The 16,904-nt window shown below is 33.3% G+C and overlaps 3 protein-coding genes across 10 annotated transcripts; 1 reads left to right on the top strand and 2 right to left on the bottom strand.

Moving 5' to 3' along the window:
- Positions 1–68: 68 nt before the first annotated feature.
- On the bottom strand, positions 69–12,840 carry LOC124494747 (uncharacterized). 5 transcript variants are annotated; one of them, XM_047058004.2, is made up of 6 exons: positions 12,471–12,840; positions 12,337–12,405; positions 7,338–8,329; positions 1,972–3,873; positions 1,402–1,891; positions 69–1,337 (listed from the first exon to the last, which is right to left on the bottom strand). In XM_047058004.2, the coding sequence occupies exons 3-6, from the start codon at positions 8,109–8,111 to the stop codon at positions 916–918; spliced, it is 3,588 nt and encodes a 1,195-aa protein (XP_046913960.2). In that variant the 5' UTR covers positions 8,112–8,329; positions 12,337–12,405; positions 12,471–12,840; the 3' UTR covers positions 69–915. The 5 variants fall into 5 exon arrangements, with proteins under 5 accessions (XP_046913960.2, XP_075585808.1, XP_075585810.1 ...); XM_075729693.1 differs by lacking the exon at positions 12,471–12,840 and having other exon boundaries at positions 12,337–12,458; XM_075729695.1 differs by lacking the exons at positions 12,337–12,405; positions 12,471–12,840 and adding an exon at positions 10,874–11,235.
- Positions 12,841–12,935: 95 nt separating this feature from the next.
- On the bottom strand, positions 12,936–13,562 carry ND-B14 (NADH dehydrogenase (ubiquinone) B14 subunit). Its single transcript, XM_047058009.2, has 2 exons — positions 13,440–13,562; positions 12,936–13,382 (listed from the first exon to the last, which is right to left on the bottom strand). Exon 2 carries the CDS (start codon positions 13,380–13,382, stop codon positions 13,008–13,010), a length of 375 nt encoding a protein of 124 aa, XP_046913965.1. The 5' UTR covers positions 13,440–13,562; the 3' UTR covers positions 12,936–13,007.
- A 70-nt stretch (positions 13,563–13,632) lies between these two features.
- Positions 13,633–16,189, top strand: Hacd1 (3-hydroxyacyl-CoA dehydratase 1). Of its 4 annotated transcripts, XM_075729698.1 has the most exons (5): positions 13,633–13,867; positions 13,928–14,432; positions 14,493–14,655; positions 14,712–14,854; positions 15,231–15,336. In XM_075729698.1, the coding sequence occupies exons 1-4, from the start codon at positions 13,736–13,738 to the stop codon at positions 14,770–14,772; spliced, it is 861 nt and encodes a 286-aa protein (XP_075585813.1). In that variant the 5' UTR covers positions 13,633–13,735; the 3' UTR covers positions 14,773–14,854; positions 15,231–15,336. The 4 variants fall into 4 exon arrangements, with proteins under 4 accessions (XP_075585813.1, XP_075585814.1, XP_046913964.2 ...); XM_075729699.1 differs by lacking the exons at positions 13,633–13,867; positions 13,928–14,432; positions 14,493–14,655 and adding exons at positions 15,393–15,928; positions 15,983–16,189 and having other exon boundaries at positions 14,721–14,854; XM_047058008.2 differs by lacking the exons at positions 13,633–13,867; positions 13,928–14,432; positions 14,493–14,655; positions 14,712–14,854 and adding exons at positions 14,887–15,116; positions 15,393–15,928; positions 15,983–16,189.
- Positions 16,190–16,904: the final 715 nt, after the last annotated feature.

Here is a 16,904-nt window from a genome sequence, read left to right as displayed (position 1 = left end):
AAATATTTGAACTCAATGACAAAAAATTTAATGTCAAAGTTCAATAAAAAAAAATTATAGCAAAGTTATTAAAATTAAAATATATTATTATTATTATTAAAAATTTTTACAAAACAAAATATCATTACTTATTTTTTGCTGTATTGAATCAATTACAACAAAAAAATGTCCATAAATATGGATTTGTTTGAATAATAAATCAGATCATGAAGAATCAAGATAAGGATGTGCAAATTTGTTTGAATATAGCCTGAATAGTCAAAATCTTCAGAATGCTCAGATAAAACGACCGAAAGAAAAAACAAAGTCAAAAGCAAGAGCGTGAATGGATGAATAATAATGAATAGAATCCAAACAACATTTTAAAAGAAAAGAAAAAAAAATTCTATCAAATTAACAAAAAAGAGGTGTGAAGCTAAAATATTGATTAGGGTTTTTGTATGAGTGTGGGACGATTTAAAAACATCAAACATTTTGGTTGGTAATTTATCGTTGATAAGAGAATTTTCTTCTGAATAAAGAAAGAAAATGTTTATAAAACAGAATTAAAACGGATATATAAATGAAAATGAAAGTTAAGTTGAGGGTTTAGTTTCGATTTTTTGGAGAATTATTTTTTCTTTGATGAAAAATTAGATTTGATGAGGCGTATCAATGGGGATTTGAGTGTGAATAAGATACATGATTAAAATGTGATACCATTTTTTCGGCGGATAATATTCAATAATTTTTTTGTCTCTTCGTTTGTTTATGTCGATCATATATATCATCATCATCATTAAAAATAAGATTGTTTTCAGATGACCAATCGGTAACATTAAAGTAATCTCTTATGATGATACCAATGATTTATCCATCACATTAACATGAACACATACACACAAAAAGACAAACACAAACATGTGAGCTTTTCATTTAAATGTCTAGAGAAAAATCATTATCATCAAATAGTTCAGCGATGCCTTCATTGTCACAAAGGGTAAAATTATAATCATCGGTATCGGTTGTTACAGGTGGCTCTAATGGAATCATTGCTATGGGTGATGAATGACAATGTGATAATGGTGAATGATGATATTGGCTATGATGATGACTGGATCGATGAGTTTGATTATTATTATTATTATTATTATTAGAGCTATGATCATGATTATTTGGCGTTGCAGAACTGTTGCCACTTTGTTCGTTCTGCCTTGATATCGGCGACGATGAGGAAGACTTTAATGTTATTTGATCTTCAGTCTGTGTCATATAAGTCCGAGATCCTAATGGACCAAATTCATCATCATGACAAATGAATGCATGTGCGTAACTATCATGGCAAGATGATGGTTCGCCTATTATTTTGGAAAAAAAATTATAATTTTTATCTAATAACAATTATAAAATCTATTAACTCACTTTTGACAATAATCGGGCTATCATTGACGTTGTATACTGAAGAACATTTAGTAGGCGATTGAATTACGTGTTGTTGTGACTGATGACTTTTAGGGATACTTCCATTGCCCATAGTGTTTATCATTTTATTAGGGTTGGCCATCGTTGTCCGTACAGGAGTCTGAATTGAACCACTACCGTAATATGAATGATAACCAGATTCGGTATTCGCATGACTTTGAATATCTGAATGACAAGCTGCTTGGCTAGTAGCTGTCTCAGTAACTAATTCCTCGGAATCAATCGGAATGATTTCGTTGACTGTGGGAGAGGAAGAGGAACGTCTGGCCAGCGTAGGCACTGTCTGCAATGGTTCGTCGAGATGTGATGATTGGAACTCATAATTGGCCATTGTCGGGTCGACAATACTGGTTTCATCATCATTAGTAGGCGGACAAAGATAGACTTCGATCATTTGACATCGAGAATTTCTTAACCGAATTTGTAAGCCCTATATATAAGCAAAATACAAATACACATAAAGTGGGTTGTTAAGAAACGAATTTATCGATTAGAATTATAAACGATTACCTCTGAAGGATCAGAAATTTGAAGTTCGGTATCGGGAGGCGGACGAATTCCTATCACAGTTTGATCGTGGAATTGGGGAACTCGACGTAAATCTTTATAGCTCGCATAAAGATAGGGACTACGCTTAACTGTATTGAGATTTTCGAGAGCAACACTTAAAAGATGATCTAAACGATTTTCATCGTTTTCGAGTTCACTTAATCTGTGATCAATCGATGATGATTGGGAAGACGATGAACAACCATTATGAAAACCACCACCACTATTAGAATCATTGCTATTTTCATTGAATAATAACGATAAAGGCGGTGGCCTACGATTGCGATAATGGGAGGTTTGATCACTAAAATCAGCCGGATTACGACCCGAAAAATAATCGATAATACCGCCTCGCCATTGAATATTATTTTTGGATGTTTTGTGCAATAGGCCAACGCCTTCAAGCACATTTGTTATATCATAGATTCGACGTTTTTGTACTTGTAGGACTTGGGAAGCATCGTTCAAATTGATCGAACCGTCTGACGAATCTTCCAATAATGAGATAAATTTACGGGTCAATTGACCTAATGAAGTTTCATAGCGTGTACGTCCAGATTTACGACCAGTTGAATTAGATGTATTTGTATGTTGTTGATGATGAGAGGTGGTGGTGGTGGCAAAATCACTTGATGATGATGACGATGGACTATATGGATATGAAGATGATAAAGATGACGTACTTGGCAAACCACCATTGCCATAATATCCGTTAGTGGATCCTGAGGATGTATTAATAAACAAATCTCCACCATTCGACCCACAATCATCACCATCTTCATTCATTACAATTGGAGATGAAGAAAAATCTTTAGATTGTGAATATGGCAATGAAGATTCCGAAGAATTCGATATAGTTCGAATGGCACCATTAGATTTTCCATTATTGGTGCCATTCATTGACCCATTTGAAGGCCGTATACGAATATAGTTTACACGTGGCAAATTGCTATTGGTCGCAGAATCTTCAAAATTAGATTCTTCTTTTTTCACTAATGGTGTTGTGGTTCGAGCACGTTTGTTTGATCGCTGATTCTCTGATGACTGTTGTTGTTTGACTACTGAATTTGCCAATATTGGCGTCAATTGAATTTTTGAAGTTGAATTTTTTGATTTGATATTTAAACAATGAGTTTTCATGTCGGACTCACCGCCAGTCATACCATCATTGTTTACAATGTAAAAACGATGAACAGAATTTTGCTGAGACTGTGAATGACCATTGGATGAAGACGGAGCAGAGGAAGAAGGAGTAAGAGCCGTAATCGATTTGTTTGGTGCTAATGGTGTTTTGAATATTCCGTTTTGGGCCTGTACAGAATCCGTAGCGGTAGCTGTTTGATGGCCACCAAGCTGTACAAGTGGTGTATTGTTTGGATTCACAATGGCAATGGTTGGTGATGCTTGCGATAGTTCGGAAATGTTAGCTACAAACTGTACAGCTGTCGGGGCCACAACGGATGACGAACCACCAACGATGGCAGGTGTGATTGCTGCTGTAACGGGACAAATACCGGTGTCAGAACCACAACCAGCAGCTGTTGCCGATATTAATCGATCGGGTGAATGATGCTGTGATTGTTGTTGATTAGCACTACCACCATTTGCATTTGTATGAAAAGCAGCAGCTACAGCAGCAACGGCAACAGCTTTCGAACAGCCGGATGCCACCAGGCTTTGTTTCATTGCATTCGACAATTTAAACGTACGAACACTGACGGGTTTTCCATTTACTGCTGTCATTGTTGTTTTGGCCACTGTAATTGTCGTAGTTGTTGCTACAGGATTACCATTGATTGCATTGGATGATTCGGGTGGCGATGCAGATGTGGGGGGTGAATCCCAATCTAATCTTCTTTTCACCTACAAAGTACAAATAAAACAATGAAAAGAATTGATGATTAGATGAATCATAATCAAAGACATCAATAAATCACACACATACACACAAACATCAAGCAAAAATAATAATGACCTTTAAAACAACATGCGGCATTGTAAATCAAATGATCCAACATTTGAAAAACAAAGATATTGATTTCGTTCGGCGATTCATGAGGCAAAAAAAACTGAATTAAATACACAGAAACATAACAGTTACTAATGAAAGAGCTCCTAAAACAGTATAACCACCACCACCACCACCTTCAGTCAAACTTTTATCCATGGTTTTATTATTATTGAATACAAAGCGAGCACACACTCATCAACTGCAACTTTGGATATTGTCGTCATTGTTGCGTGTTGCACATATCACATCGATGATTGATGATAAATAATCTCAAAAAAAGAGAAAAGGCAATTTATTATTGCTCATAAGAATAAAAATGAATTCTTAATACTGAATCGAAACAATCATATAAAAAACAAACACTATAGGACACATGTGGAATTCGATAGAATCAACTTTAATGCTAACATTTACACTAAAAAAAAGAGTATCAGAATGACAATTTGACTTTTTCTTTTTCTAAGTTTTGGCGCGAAATTCACAACTAAGCATCATCGAAACGGATGACCTGTTGAGTATTGGTTACATAAAAATTCGATGGTTAAAATGATGATGATAATAATGAGGTTACTGGTTGCTAATGGCAGTCAATATCATAATGATTAAATAATCGATTCCGATGATGAGAATGGCATCCGATTGTCGTTTTAATGCCCAATGGCTAAATTCCAAGTGATAGTCACCACATAATCATGATAATGATGATGTGACATGCACGACGAGAATAGGAAACGACTTTCGTTATCATCATGCAAAACAATGGGAAAATCTCAAAATGATGATGATGATGATGCTCGACTAATGATCACTGAACTCTATACTCGACTCTCTCTCTTTACACGCACGGCTAAGCTTGTTACTTATATTTCCGAAATGCTGAAACAATCGTAAAAATGTAAAATATCCCCTTAAAATTTATTTGGCCAATAACATCATCATCATTCCATCGGTGAAATGGGCGGACGTTATAAATCGAATGTGTCACACAAAAAAAACACTACATACAGTAGATCGGTATGATACAAGCCAAAGAATACCGAGAAAAAAAGACAGGACAATCATTGAACCATCGAGCCTATCCCTGGTATCTTCCCCATTGCATGGCAATGCAATTTTTTTCCTGTTTTTTGGCGCCAAAAAAATATCTCATTGAATGAACGGACCTACATTCATCCATTGTGTGAGCATATGTGTGTGGTTGATCTGTGGTGGCGGTATACATCCATCCACATTAATGTTTATGAATGAATATAAAGTTGCATACATTTATGCATATACCAATGGGGATGCATATATTTAACAAAATAGAGCAACAACTATGATTCAATTCAATTTGTTATGAATTGGCTTCATAGTTTAGTTTTGTCGGTTGAGTTTTTGTTGAAAAAAAAACGAAAGGAAAGCCGATCCTTCAATCTAGTCGCGATCTACCACCACTATCACCTTTGTCCAAGTTAATCAACATCATCATCATCATCATCAGTGTTTGTGAACCTCTCTCTCTCTACACACACACAGTAAGCAATTGAAATTAAATTCGAAACAATTTTCATTCATAAAAAAGCCCCGAAGCTATAGCAATAGCGATGGTAATTGTTGTAGCTAGAGCAAAATAAAGTCAAAAATTTGAAAGAGGACAACACCCCCGGTAAGGCCAAAGTTTAGTGGACCGTGCCGAGTGTATGTGTGTATTCAATGTTATAACAGGGTCGTCGATCGTTTGGCGGGAAAAAAAAGAAAATTTATCCCTAGTCTTCGAAATGAAGGATGCAATAGAGGGCGCAAATAATCAGAGAAAGACTTGTTGCATATTTTCAGAAGGATAATCATTCACATTTATTATCTATATATGTGGACCTAACCTAATCAGACTGGCTATCGCACATAAACATTGATGATGGTAACATCATCCATGCATGGCATTTATTAAAAAATAAAATCCATGAGAAAAGAATCAAAAGATGATGATAAGTTAAAGATTAAAATGTCATTTTTCGAATGTATGGATGTGTGCAGCTATGCGAAGTAATAATAATAATATTAATAGTCATGAACAATACTCTGGTGTCTTACAATTCAGGCGGTAATCGCAAAAAAAAGTTGAAAAATAGTCTTATACTTAATAGTTACTTTATGGAAAAAAATATCTGCGTCTTATAATCGCGATTTTAGGGTAATACCGCTTGTATGTCACCACGATGACATATGCAGGTGGTACGTGTCAACTTGTATCTTTCAATACAAAACCATACAAAAAAAAAAAAAATAACTGAGATAATAATGAATTAAAAGGAAAAATAAATTTTAGATACCAATACAGCTGCGTCTCTTGAACAACAGTACAATGAATTAAATAAGAAAAAAAAATATGGTCACTTTGAGGCCTAGCTATAGATGATATAAGCATTCACAAATGATCAATTTAAACTTCAAACTTTTGTTGCTCATGCGCGTAGAATAGATTAAAAAAATGAAAAAAATGTTTCCCGTACAGTTCAACGATACGATGATGATGATGGTCACGTCACGAATATGGCCACTTGACTGACCATCATTGCCATCATTAGAATTTCAAAGCCAACAAAAAATTGGCTTCAGCTATTTTAATCCAATTCGATCCCGAGTTTTAAATGAATTGAAAAAATATCATTGATTATTCAACAAAATTAAAATGAAATTCCAGTAAGAAAAAATGTTTTTATTTTACCCGCCAAAAACTAATTCTAAATATCTAAATATATCTCACTATGGTGGTTGTTGTCACGAGCAACTGGACCGAACTAAATTGTGAATGAATAAAAAATCAAAATGGATGGATGTATAGAATGTCTAGAAAAAGAAGGCACAACATTTATCCATACCAATGATAATTTTGATTCTTAAAATCTCAAATTAATATGAAAAATTAGTGAAAGCTATGCTTTTGGCTTGGTTGATGTGCCCAGGGTTGCACGCATACAAAAACCCACCATGGTTTCAGCCATAGGACCGGTTAGTTAGCTTGTCGATTTTTTTCTTTCTCATTTTAGCTGGTTGTGCGCGCGCGTTGTTCAAGCTTTACACTGCATTTTTAGAGTTTTTTTTGTTCATTCTCTATTTCCTATTCCTATCTCTCTCTCTCTTTCCCTCTCTTTTAATCAGTGATCACAGTCTACTTTCTTTATGAATATGAATCAGAATTGAATATTAACGGATATTTGATAATGATTCTAATATACTGAATCATAGTAAGCAATGAAAAATCTATATATATAAAGAATTGAGCTGAAGCAACTCACGCTTATCAATCAATAAAATAATAATCAGAAAAACTTACCTGTTTGGGCGTTAAATCTTTAGTATAATGGCAAATGTTATTATTGGTATTTGTTGAACCATTTGATTGATGTTGTTTTAGAATATTTTGATAACCGATTGTCGTTGTTGCCGTCAATTGTTGTTTAATTGAATTTTGATAATTATTTAATGATAGATGTCGATTAACAGAACCAACCATCGAATTTGAACTGCTAGAGCATCCTGAAGAACTAGAACAACTTTGAGTATCCGTATTGGAATCTTCATCAATGTAATCATCATCGATAAATGTACTGGATGCATCATCTGATGATTGCAATGCATTATGATTATTGTTCAATGTATTTTGATGTTGTTTGAGAAAAATCTGATTATTTCCATGATGATGGCCATTACCATGATGAGAATGAGAATGTCGAGAACTAGAACTACCTGTGATCAAAAATGAAGGCCGTGTTGTATCGACAATGAATTCCGTTTCTAGTTTAACATTATTCATCGCTATTCCATTTGATTTATAACGAGTTTGGTTATTTTCATTTTGCAAATGCTGTTTGGATCTTTTAGTTTTCGAATTATGTTGTTGTTGTTCATTATAAAATTTTGGTGATAAATATAAATGATCATCATGAGTTTCATTGGTAATATTAGTGATGCTCATTAGATTCTCATTTCCATGTACATTGATTGTAGTTGTACCATTCGTTTGTCTGGCCATAAGATCTGACATCGGTGTAGTTGTAACAACAATGGATGGCGTTATAGCGGAAGACGCTAATGGTGTAGCTGCCATACGTTAATTTTTTTTAATATTAATTTTGATTCGTTTTAAAATCAAAATCGAATCGGCCAAATCAATGTGGATGATGATAGCCTTTTCGTAGATGTGATCGAGTGATTCACGTTGCATTTAATAGTCGTTAAAAATTTTTTTATTCTTCATTTGCGTAATGATCTATAGTTTAGCCATAAATCAATGAAAATAGTCTTGCTAATCAACAACAAAGAAACCTGAAAAAAATATAAATCAATTAGTTAGACAAAAAACAAATTTTTTCCATTGCAAACCCTTTTTTTCGAAGTGAAAAATCTCACCGATACAGCAAAACGGTCCAATTATTGAAATAGAATTTTTTTTTAAATCACAACACCAGTCACAATTAACAATCTCATTTGAGAAAAAAGAGAAAAATCCTCGATATCAGAAAAAAAACTCACGCCGGGATAAACACACACGCCAACAATTCATATAGTGTATATTGAAGATGGAATTAATGGATGAATTGGACACAAAAAAAATATATTTCATTTCTCATTCATCATCAATTATCTATTTTGGAATTGGCAATATTAAAAAAAAAATTCTGGTATTGTCGTCGTTTTTTTTAGTTGATATGAGTAGAACCACTAGATTTCGACATAGAAATTCACATTTTTAATGGAGCAGGAAACGCTAGCCCAGCGAGAAAAAAAGAAAAAAAAAGCTTCTCGCTTACATACATGCACACAATATACAATCAAAAAAAGAAAAAAACTACGAGAACAGAACACACAAACAACAGACACACGGGTATAAACAGAGAGAAATAGAAAAACTAGAAACAGGCAGAAGCATATATTGAGACAAACCACAGTAGCAAGAGTGTATATACAAAAATGATGATGATAGAAGATATATTCCCAATGTGTTAGATTTTTTTTTGTTGTTGAAAAAAAAGTCCAATAGATCCATCCATCGACCAATCTATGCCTTATTATTATTGCCTGGGCATACAAAACATACACACACACATAAAGCATAAGGATAGGATAGTTAACACACACACACAGGCAAAAAGGGAGAAAGAGAATGTAAAAGCTGATGATGATAATAACTATTGGTGTGCCTTCTGTTCGTAATAATGAAAAAAAATTCACCAATCGTTGGTGGTGGTGGTGGTGGTGTGGGAGAGTTACTTATTTTGATCTGGCTTGGCAATCTCGATTTGCAACTCCACCACCATCATCATCATCATCAAAAACATTTACCAACCATGATATATTTCCATTCTTTTCTTCTTCACTTCCTTTTTTTCTTGTTCTTTTGTTGATTGAAGTATTAAGTTTGAGTTTATAAGCTCAATTCTATCGGTGTCGTCTACCGTAAATATAGTAATTTTCATTTTTTGATTAACAATATGGAGTTTAATCAATATATAAAATAGTTCACAATGATGCAAGTAAAAAATCAAAATTCGGTATGAATTCAAGCATCACATATGAAATCAATTTGGAATAAAATTGTGACATACCAATGTGTCACAAATGGATTTTATTTTGGTAAGAGTACAACATCGACACCTGGTCGATTACCCGTTCAATAATACGACTACCACCACCACCACCAACTGCTATGAATATTTTTGATTCGAATCAATCAATCAAAAAAATCCTTTCATATGTCCAGCCGACTAGCAGTTTACGTGAATATAAAGCGACCTCGTGGTGAGCAAAAGCAACATATCACCACGGCCATATGAAATAGTAATTATCATGGCAAAAAAAAAATTAGATACAGTACTCATTCTGGATACTCTGATTCAGATTATACTCATTTATTATTATTATTGGTCGGAAAAAACGAATTTATCGAAAAATTGAAACAAGAGAAAAAAATTCCGGTCATCATAACAAGAGATAATCCAAAACCCGGATCGGATCGGAAAAAAGCGCGCCATTACCGAAGATTGTGTTGCATATTACCACTTCCACTGTTATTTATATTATATTAAATCTTTTTGACCAATCAGACGACGTTTGTAAAAATGTAAACAAATACAGACGACAGAGAATATATTACTTTTAATGAATGGAATGAAAATTGTTAAACTCATACTGCTATAGTAGTAGTAGCATCAGCTGTGAATGAATAGGTGGAGCTAAATTAAAATTGACACGCGTCGACGTGCAGACGATTCTTTTTTTTCATTGACAAAAAAAAATTTCAATTCGTGACTTGTCTATGCCCTCCCTCATATAAGCAATGGAATAAAATTGGTGTTGCAATTTTCTATTATAAAAAAAGCGTAACATTCACAAGCATAGGCGATGCTGAAAATTACGCGCCTTTTCTCTCTCATTCATTTGGCCAATCACTTTTTGCCATGATTTGATATCGTCTCCCCTTCTTAAACATTCATGTACGTTCATATAAACACAAAGAGCGATTTTGGTTGTTGTTGTTGTTGTTACATTTCATTGCATTTATATATTGTTATAATAAAATATAAAAAAAATACACTGCCATTGATGATTATTGTCGTTCATTATAGCCATATTTTGGTTTAAATGGAACTTAATGAAATGAAATATATACTAACAACCTGGGCGCCATCTGTCCATGTAATGTTTTGCCGATATGTTTTTCTTTTAATGTATGGACAGAAATGTCATAAAGGGCAATCGATACGCACAAGGTCAGAGTCCATAATCCTTAATTAATATATATGAGAATTAAGTTCAAAATCTAGATACGTGCATTGTTCATTAAAAGAAACAAAGACAAATCTCACTTACCTTATTTTATTATTGATATATGATGATTTAAAAAAACAAATCATGGATTTGACCGGTTCACATAAAGTAATATATCAATTCAATTCAAATCAAATCAATTATATAACATAAAATTCATATATATAAGAATTAAGTTTTTTAAAAGGGAATTAAAATTTTAAAGAATTTCATTATTGTCTCTAAAATGTACACTTGCTAGTTGTGGAGAGTGTATTTGTTCTTTATATGTATGTGTGCTATTTATGAACAGACCAAGAACAAAGAAGTTAAGACAAGTCAAATCAAGTGTAGAAAACCAAAGAAAAAAATTGAGTTTCCAGTTAGGTCTGGCATAGCTTCTTTTTTTTCAATAAATCCACAACAGCAGCACCAGCAACTTTTTTCTTTTTGAGTATTGACAACTTTTTTCTTTGAACATAATAGTTGTAGTGGTAATATCAGGAGAAAACAAGACCAAAGAACTAATGGGCTGACCATTCTAAGACATTTTTTCGATTCAATTCACATATATACAATTTATGAATTTAAAAAACAACGAAAAAAAAGGTCTAAAAACATTTTATTTTAACCCCCTTTTTCTCACATATACACACACACACACAAAAACACAAAGCTAAGAAAAAACGAAAAAAATGTCAAGCAAACTTGGAACATAAACTGGGACTTAATAGAAATCAAACACACACACACACATACCAGATTCAGTATTGAAGATTGATCTATTTGAATGTATGACTAGAAATAAAAGATAACCAAAAGACAATCCAAGACAAATACAAACAAACGAGTGTGTGTGTGTGTGTGTGTGTGTGTAAATTTGGCAATTCAAGTGGATCTCGGTTGCACAAATAAACAGTGACAAACACACACACACACAAACATATAATGCATAGAAAATTGTATATAAATCGGAATTGAACAAACATGACGCCCGAGAGGATCATTTTGATAATCAATGGATAGATTGATGGCAACCTAAACCAAAAAAATAAAATAAAATTCTATTCCTATAAATACGTGTGCGCGCACGTTATATTTATCATCATCATCATGATAAATATATGGTCTGCTATTCGAAATCATACGGCACACATTTTTTTCCGTTGCTTCTGCTTGTTGATTTTTAATAGATAAAATTTTTCTTTCCTTTGTAATAATATAACCATTTGAAATTGAAACAAGAAACCCAGATCCAGCTGTACATGGATAAATATCGGTTGAGTAAAACAATAACAATAACAATAAGTTGGTAGAAAGAAAATTCAATAGCATTCCATCATCATCATCATGCCAGGTCATCAAACGTTTTACAAACACACATACACATCTGGTGTTTAGAATCATCGAACATGATGCAAATATGATGATATTCGACATTAATCAAAATCATAAATCAATAATCGAAAAAAAAGAATAGATCGATACGAAAACAACATTAATAGAATTGAATTTATGAATCTTACCTTGATTATTGGAATATGATCCAAGAATTATGCAATAATCGGTCTTTGTAAACAATTCATCAAACACAGCTAAAGAAAAGAAAGAGAACCATGAAAATGAAAAATCGAAACAACGATAAAAATCCAAACCATACATCAAACTTTCAATGCACGAGTAATGAAAATGAATGTGTAATGAAAGAACCAACCAATTTCGACGACAGCAGTAATTGTCTCTCTTTCTTGTTTTCGGTTTGATGGTGGTGCTGAGGTGTGCGCGCGAGTCGGCGGCTACCAAACTAACCAAAATGTTAAAACCAAGCCACCAGCCAGAGCAGATAAACACTATTGAATTGAGCACAGATTTGCCTAACCCCCCTTATACTCCTCTTATTATGTCGATGTGTATACGGCCGCCATTAAGGATTCAGCCCTGGATTTCTTGATTGGATGCTACATCATCACTCACATTCATTGATCAGGAATGAGGGGAAAATAAAGGACCTTCGAATGTTGTTCCTACAATAATCGATAGTGTTCTTCTTCACTTTATTGATCGTGATGGTAAACACACTAAATGGAAATTTCCTAAGAATTGGAAACATATCAAATCTAACCAATTTATTTTAACTTGTTTTACATGTGATAATCTAATATTTTTATTATTGTATAATAAGTTACAATATTATGATCTATTCATTACTATGACCGGACAAAAATTTCGAAAGGAAATCTTTAGGATTTTGATGTTCATTGAAATAGGCCATCACATGCATATGAGATTTAAATTTATTGATTGTATCATTCAATTCCATTTGACCACGAATGACCAACATATCGATCACACGTACATCAGTTATATGTCGATTTGCTAGGAATAGTTCACGAACTTTATTGCGCATCTGTTTATCATTGACTGGTAATTCCATTTCATAGCAAATATATGGTATTTGTCGATACCAAGCTCGATATAGATTCAAAACACGACGACGAGCTTCCGTTTGATTCAATGATAATACCGGCTTGACTTTACCACCCAAATGTTTGACCAGTTGATTTGAAGCCATCTATACAAAGAAAAATGTTTCATCTATATTGGAAATTTTATCATAATCAAAGGTTACCTTTTTCGTTGTTAGCTAAAAAATTGAGAATATAAACCAAACAAATGACATCAAGTTTAATATATAAACAAAACAGCTCAGCTGCATTCACTCACATGTTTTGCAGCACTGTAGCCATCTATAGCTCAACAAAGGTGACATTCGATTCCATTCAAATACAACGTATTGTTATATTTTTTGCTGCGCATGAATTTTCATTTGTTTTCTCAGCAGCCATTTATAAATGCTAATAATATGACGCAATTAATAAGAATTTATTTATTTATAAACAAATCTATTGAAAACCTAAATCCACGATGAAAGGATATGAAACCTTTTTTCAAACGATAAAGCCAATTCTAAAAAATCAAACAGATCTGATTGTTTCGGTCATACACTGGGTTTTGGTACAGGATTTTGATTTCAAATGCATCGCCGTCGATAATCAGGTATTTAAAAAGACGTTTATATGACGATTATTGTATTAATACTTTCATTCTTTTTCAAAGCTAAAAGCTGAATATCAAAACAAAAGTGGCAGTGAATTATTACCGATCGGATGGAATAACAATTGCAATCAATATAATTTGATTTATCGTTCGGCCATTTTGGAAACAGAAAACATTTTTTTGAATTGTGTCGCCGACGAAACTGATACCGATATAATTAAAGTGACCGTTTCTAATGCTTCATCCACTTCAAATGATGATCAATACCGATTTTCAATCGCTAAAAAATCATTTCTCAATTCGAACGACAAGATTTTTGAAACATTTGATAATGATAAGGTGAATCGTCTGGCCACACTCATTCGTCAAAACATGTCAAATTTCAATTGTCAAAAAAAGCCTATAGTTGCTCCTTCATCATCAACAACTGAAAATTCATCGTCTCGTGATGATCACGGTAATCTCCCATTTTCCAAATTTATTCCTACTCCCGCTCAACCTCGATCGATTCTGGAAGATGATCCAAATCGCTTAATTTATCCACCAATTGGCCGTGGTGATTTAGGTAAATCTTGCTTATTTTTGTATTCTCATTAGAATTATTATCATTCTTTTTTTTAAATAGATCCTTTCGGACAAGGAATCGGTGGTGGGATGTTATTCGACCCATTCTCTGGAAATCGTTTTCGACCTGAACGTGGTCCACCTGTGAATATGCCACGTGGAGCATTGCCGCCGGGTGCTCGTTACGATCCTGTGGGGCCTCTACCTGACGCTCGTTTTTTTAGGTAATCGATTTTTTTTCATTATACTAATACTAATAAATTGCTAAAAATTTATATAGACCTGATCCTGACCATTTACCTCCGCCGCGTGGACCTGGTTTCGATAGAAGCTTTTTTTGATTTGTAAATGTTTGCAGTTTTCACATCGATACAATCGATTTTCTTTTTAAAATATCGAATAAAAAAACATGTTTAATCAATTGTAAGTTGGAAATTTTTTTTTCTTTCAAAGTTATATTATCACACAACAACTATCGCGCTTCAGTCTTTGGCTGTTTTCCAGTTTGGCTATTTTATATCACAAACCAAAGTTGTATTTCATTTCATTTTTTTTTGAATTTAAGTACACACACTATTCATTTGCGTAACTACGTCTATAAGTTGTTTTTTTCCTTTCAATGTTCGAGCTTTAGCAATCGCGTCATTAGAATGCTAAAAAACTCATATTACTTGGTCGAAAACTGGTTTGTGTTTGTTGTCAAATTAAAAGACAACATTTTCCTCATATTGTCAATTGTTTTTTCAATAAATTTATTTTTTAATTTTTATTTTTTCTATTCTCAATCAATTCAAATCAGTCAATTTTTGCTCTAAAATGGAAACTAAAAAATCTCAAACTCGACAGCAATCACCACCAATGGTCAAACATTATTTGGCCATTTATAATGCTGTACAATTTATTGGGTTTGTTATTATTTTCAAATATTGATTAGCTAATTCATCGAACTTTATTCTCATAGATGGGCTTATGGATTATTTCTGACCATACGGTTCTTATTGTTTTCGCCTGAACGTCATAATTATCGACTACTATGGGAACATTGTTCCATTATTATAACTATTTTTCAAACTTATCAATTAATTGAAGTATTCCATGCCATGATTGGTTTTGTTCGATCAAATCCGTTCACAACATTTACCCAAATTTTCTCTCGTTTAATGTTGGTTTGGGGAATATTAATTCCGTTGTCCGAAGCTCGATATTCGATCGGTGTACCGATGTTATTGATCGCCTGGTGTATCGCCGAATGTACACGATATGCTTACTATGCCTTAAACATTTATGATGCCGTTCCGTACATTTGTACCTGGCTTCGTTATACTCTATTTATTGTACTATATCCAATTGGAGTTTCTGGTGAACTATTTACCACTTACGCTGCTCTTCGACCGATTCGCCAACAAAAATTTCTCTCGTTCGATTTACCAAACAAATTAAATTTCTCATTCCATTATGATGTGTATTGCATAATATTCATGCTTAGCTACATTCATTGTAAGTATTGCCATTTGAAACCATATAGTCCATTTGTTTATTTTCTTTTTTTAGTTTTTCCCCAGCTTTATCTTTACATGTTTGGGCAACGAAAAAAGATTATTGGTTCATCTAAACAACCGATAAAGCAGGATTGACTAGTGGACCAAACCAATAAAGAAGTGAATACTGATGATAATACAAATGATGATTACATCGAATGATTTTTGATCAAATTAAATTGAATAAATTTGAATAACCATTCCATTTATTTCATTTAAATTCTGTTTAAATTCATCGAATTTAATTTAATATTATTTCTGTGTGTGTGTGTGTGAATTAATATCATATATTTGATCTAATAATTATGGAATGATGATATGTCTATGTAAGCTGAATGTAAGGAATATTCTAACTCAATTCATGCGGGTGTGATTAGTTTATAAACTTGAATAAATATGAATTTTCTGACGCATGCTATTTCGGAAATTATATTTTTAATGCATTCTTTTCGCAAACGATGATGTCGATGATGCTGATGATAATGAATGTTTGATTGAATGATTGAATGCAAGCATATTTTACTTTTTACTTTTTAATGAAAATAATGATGATTAATAAGTTCCCAGTTGGTCAAACAGACCCTTGTTGTTTATCGACCGAAACGATTTGACATACGTAGCTTATCACGTTTACCAAAACGATTGGCCATATTCAAAAGTGGTGTACGGGCCACACGACGATCCACTGATTGAGATGATGATAATGATGACGAGATTGAACTACTTCCGTCACCTTTGCCATTGCTCACAATGAATGCTCGAATCAATTTTGGTGCAGTAATCGGTGATGAACCTGACAATAAAAATGATGTTTGGTGTGGTTGTTGTGGTATTCGATTCATAAGCCAATCTAAATCGATTGGTTCCTGAATTCTCATTGATGATTGTTGTTGCGATTGTTGTTCACCATCGCCAAAGTTATTAGATCCTATGTT

This window comes from Dermatophagoides farinae, chromosome 3, assembly GCF_024713945.1.
Source record: "Dermatophagoides farinae isolate YC_2012a chromosome 3, ASM2471394v1, whole genome shotgun sequence".
In the NCBI taxonomy this organism is placed as follows: Eukaryota; Metazoa; Arthropoda; class Arachnida; order Sarcoptiformes; family Pyroglyphidae; genus Dermatophagoides; species Dermatophagoides farinae.
Note: the sequence above shows the minus strand (reverse complement) of the source record. Positions and strands in the feature narration are given on the sequence as shown.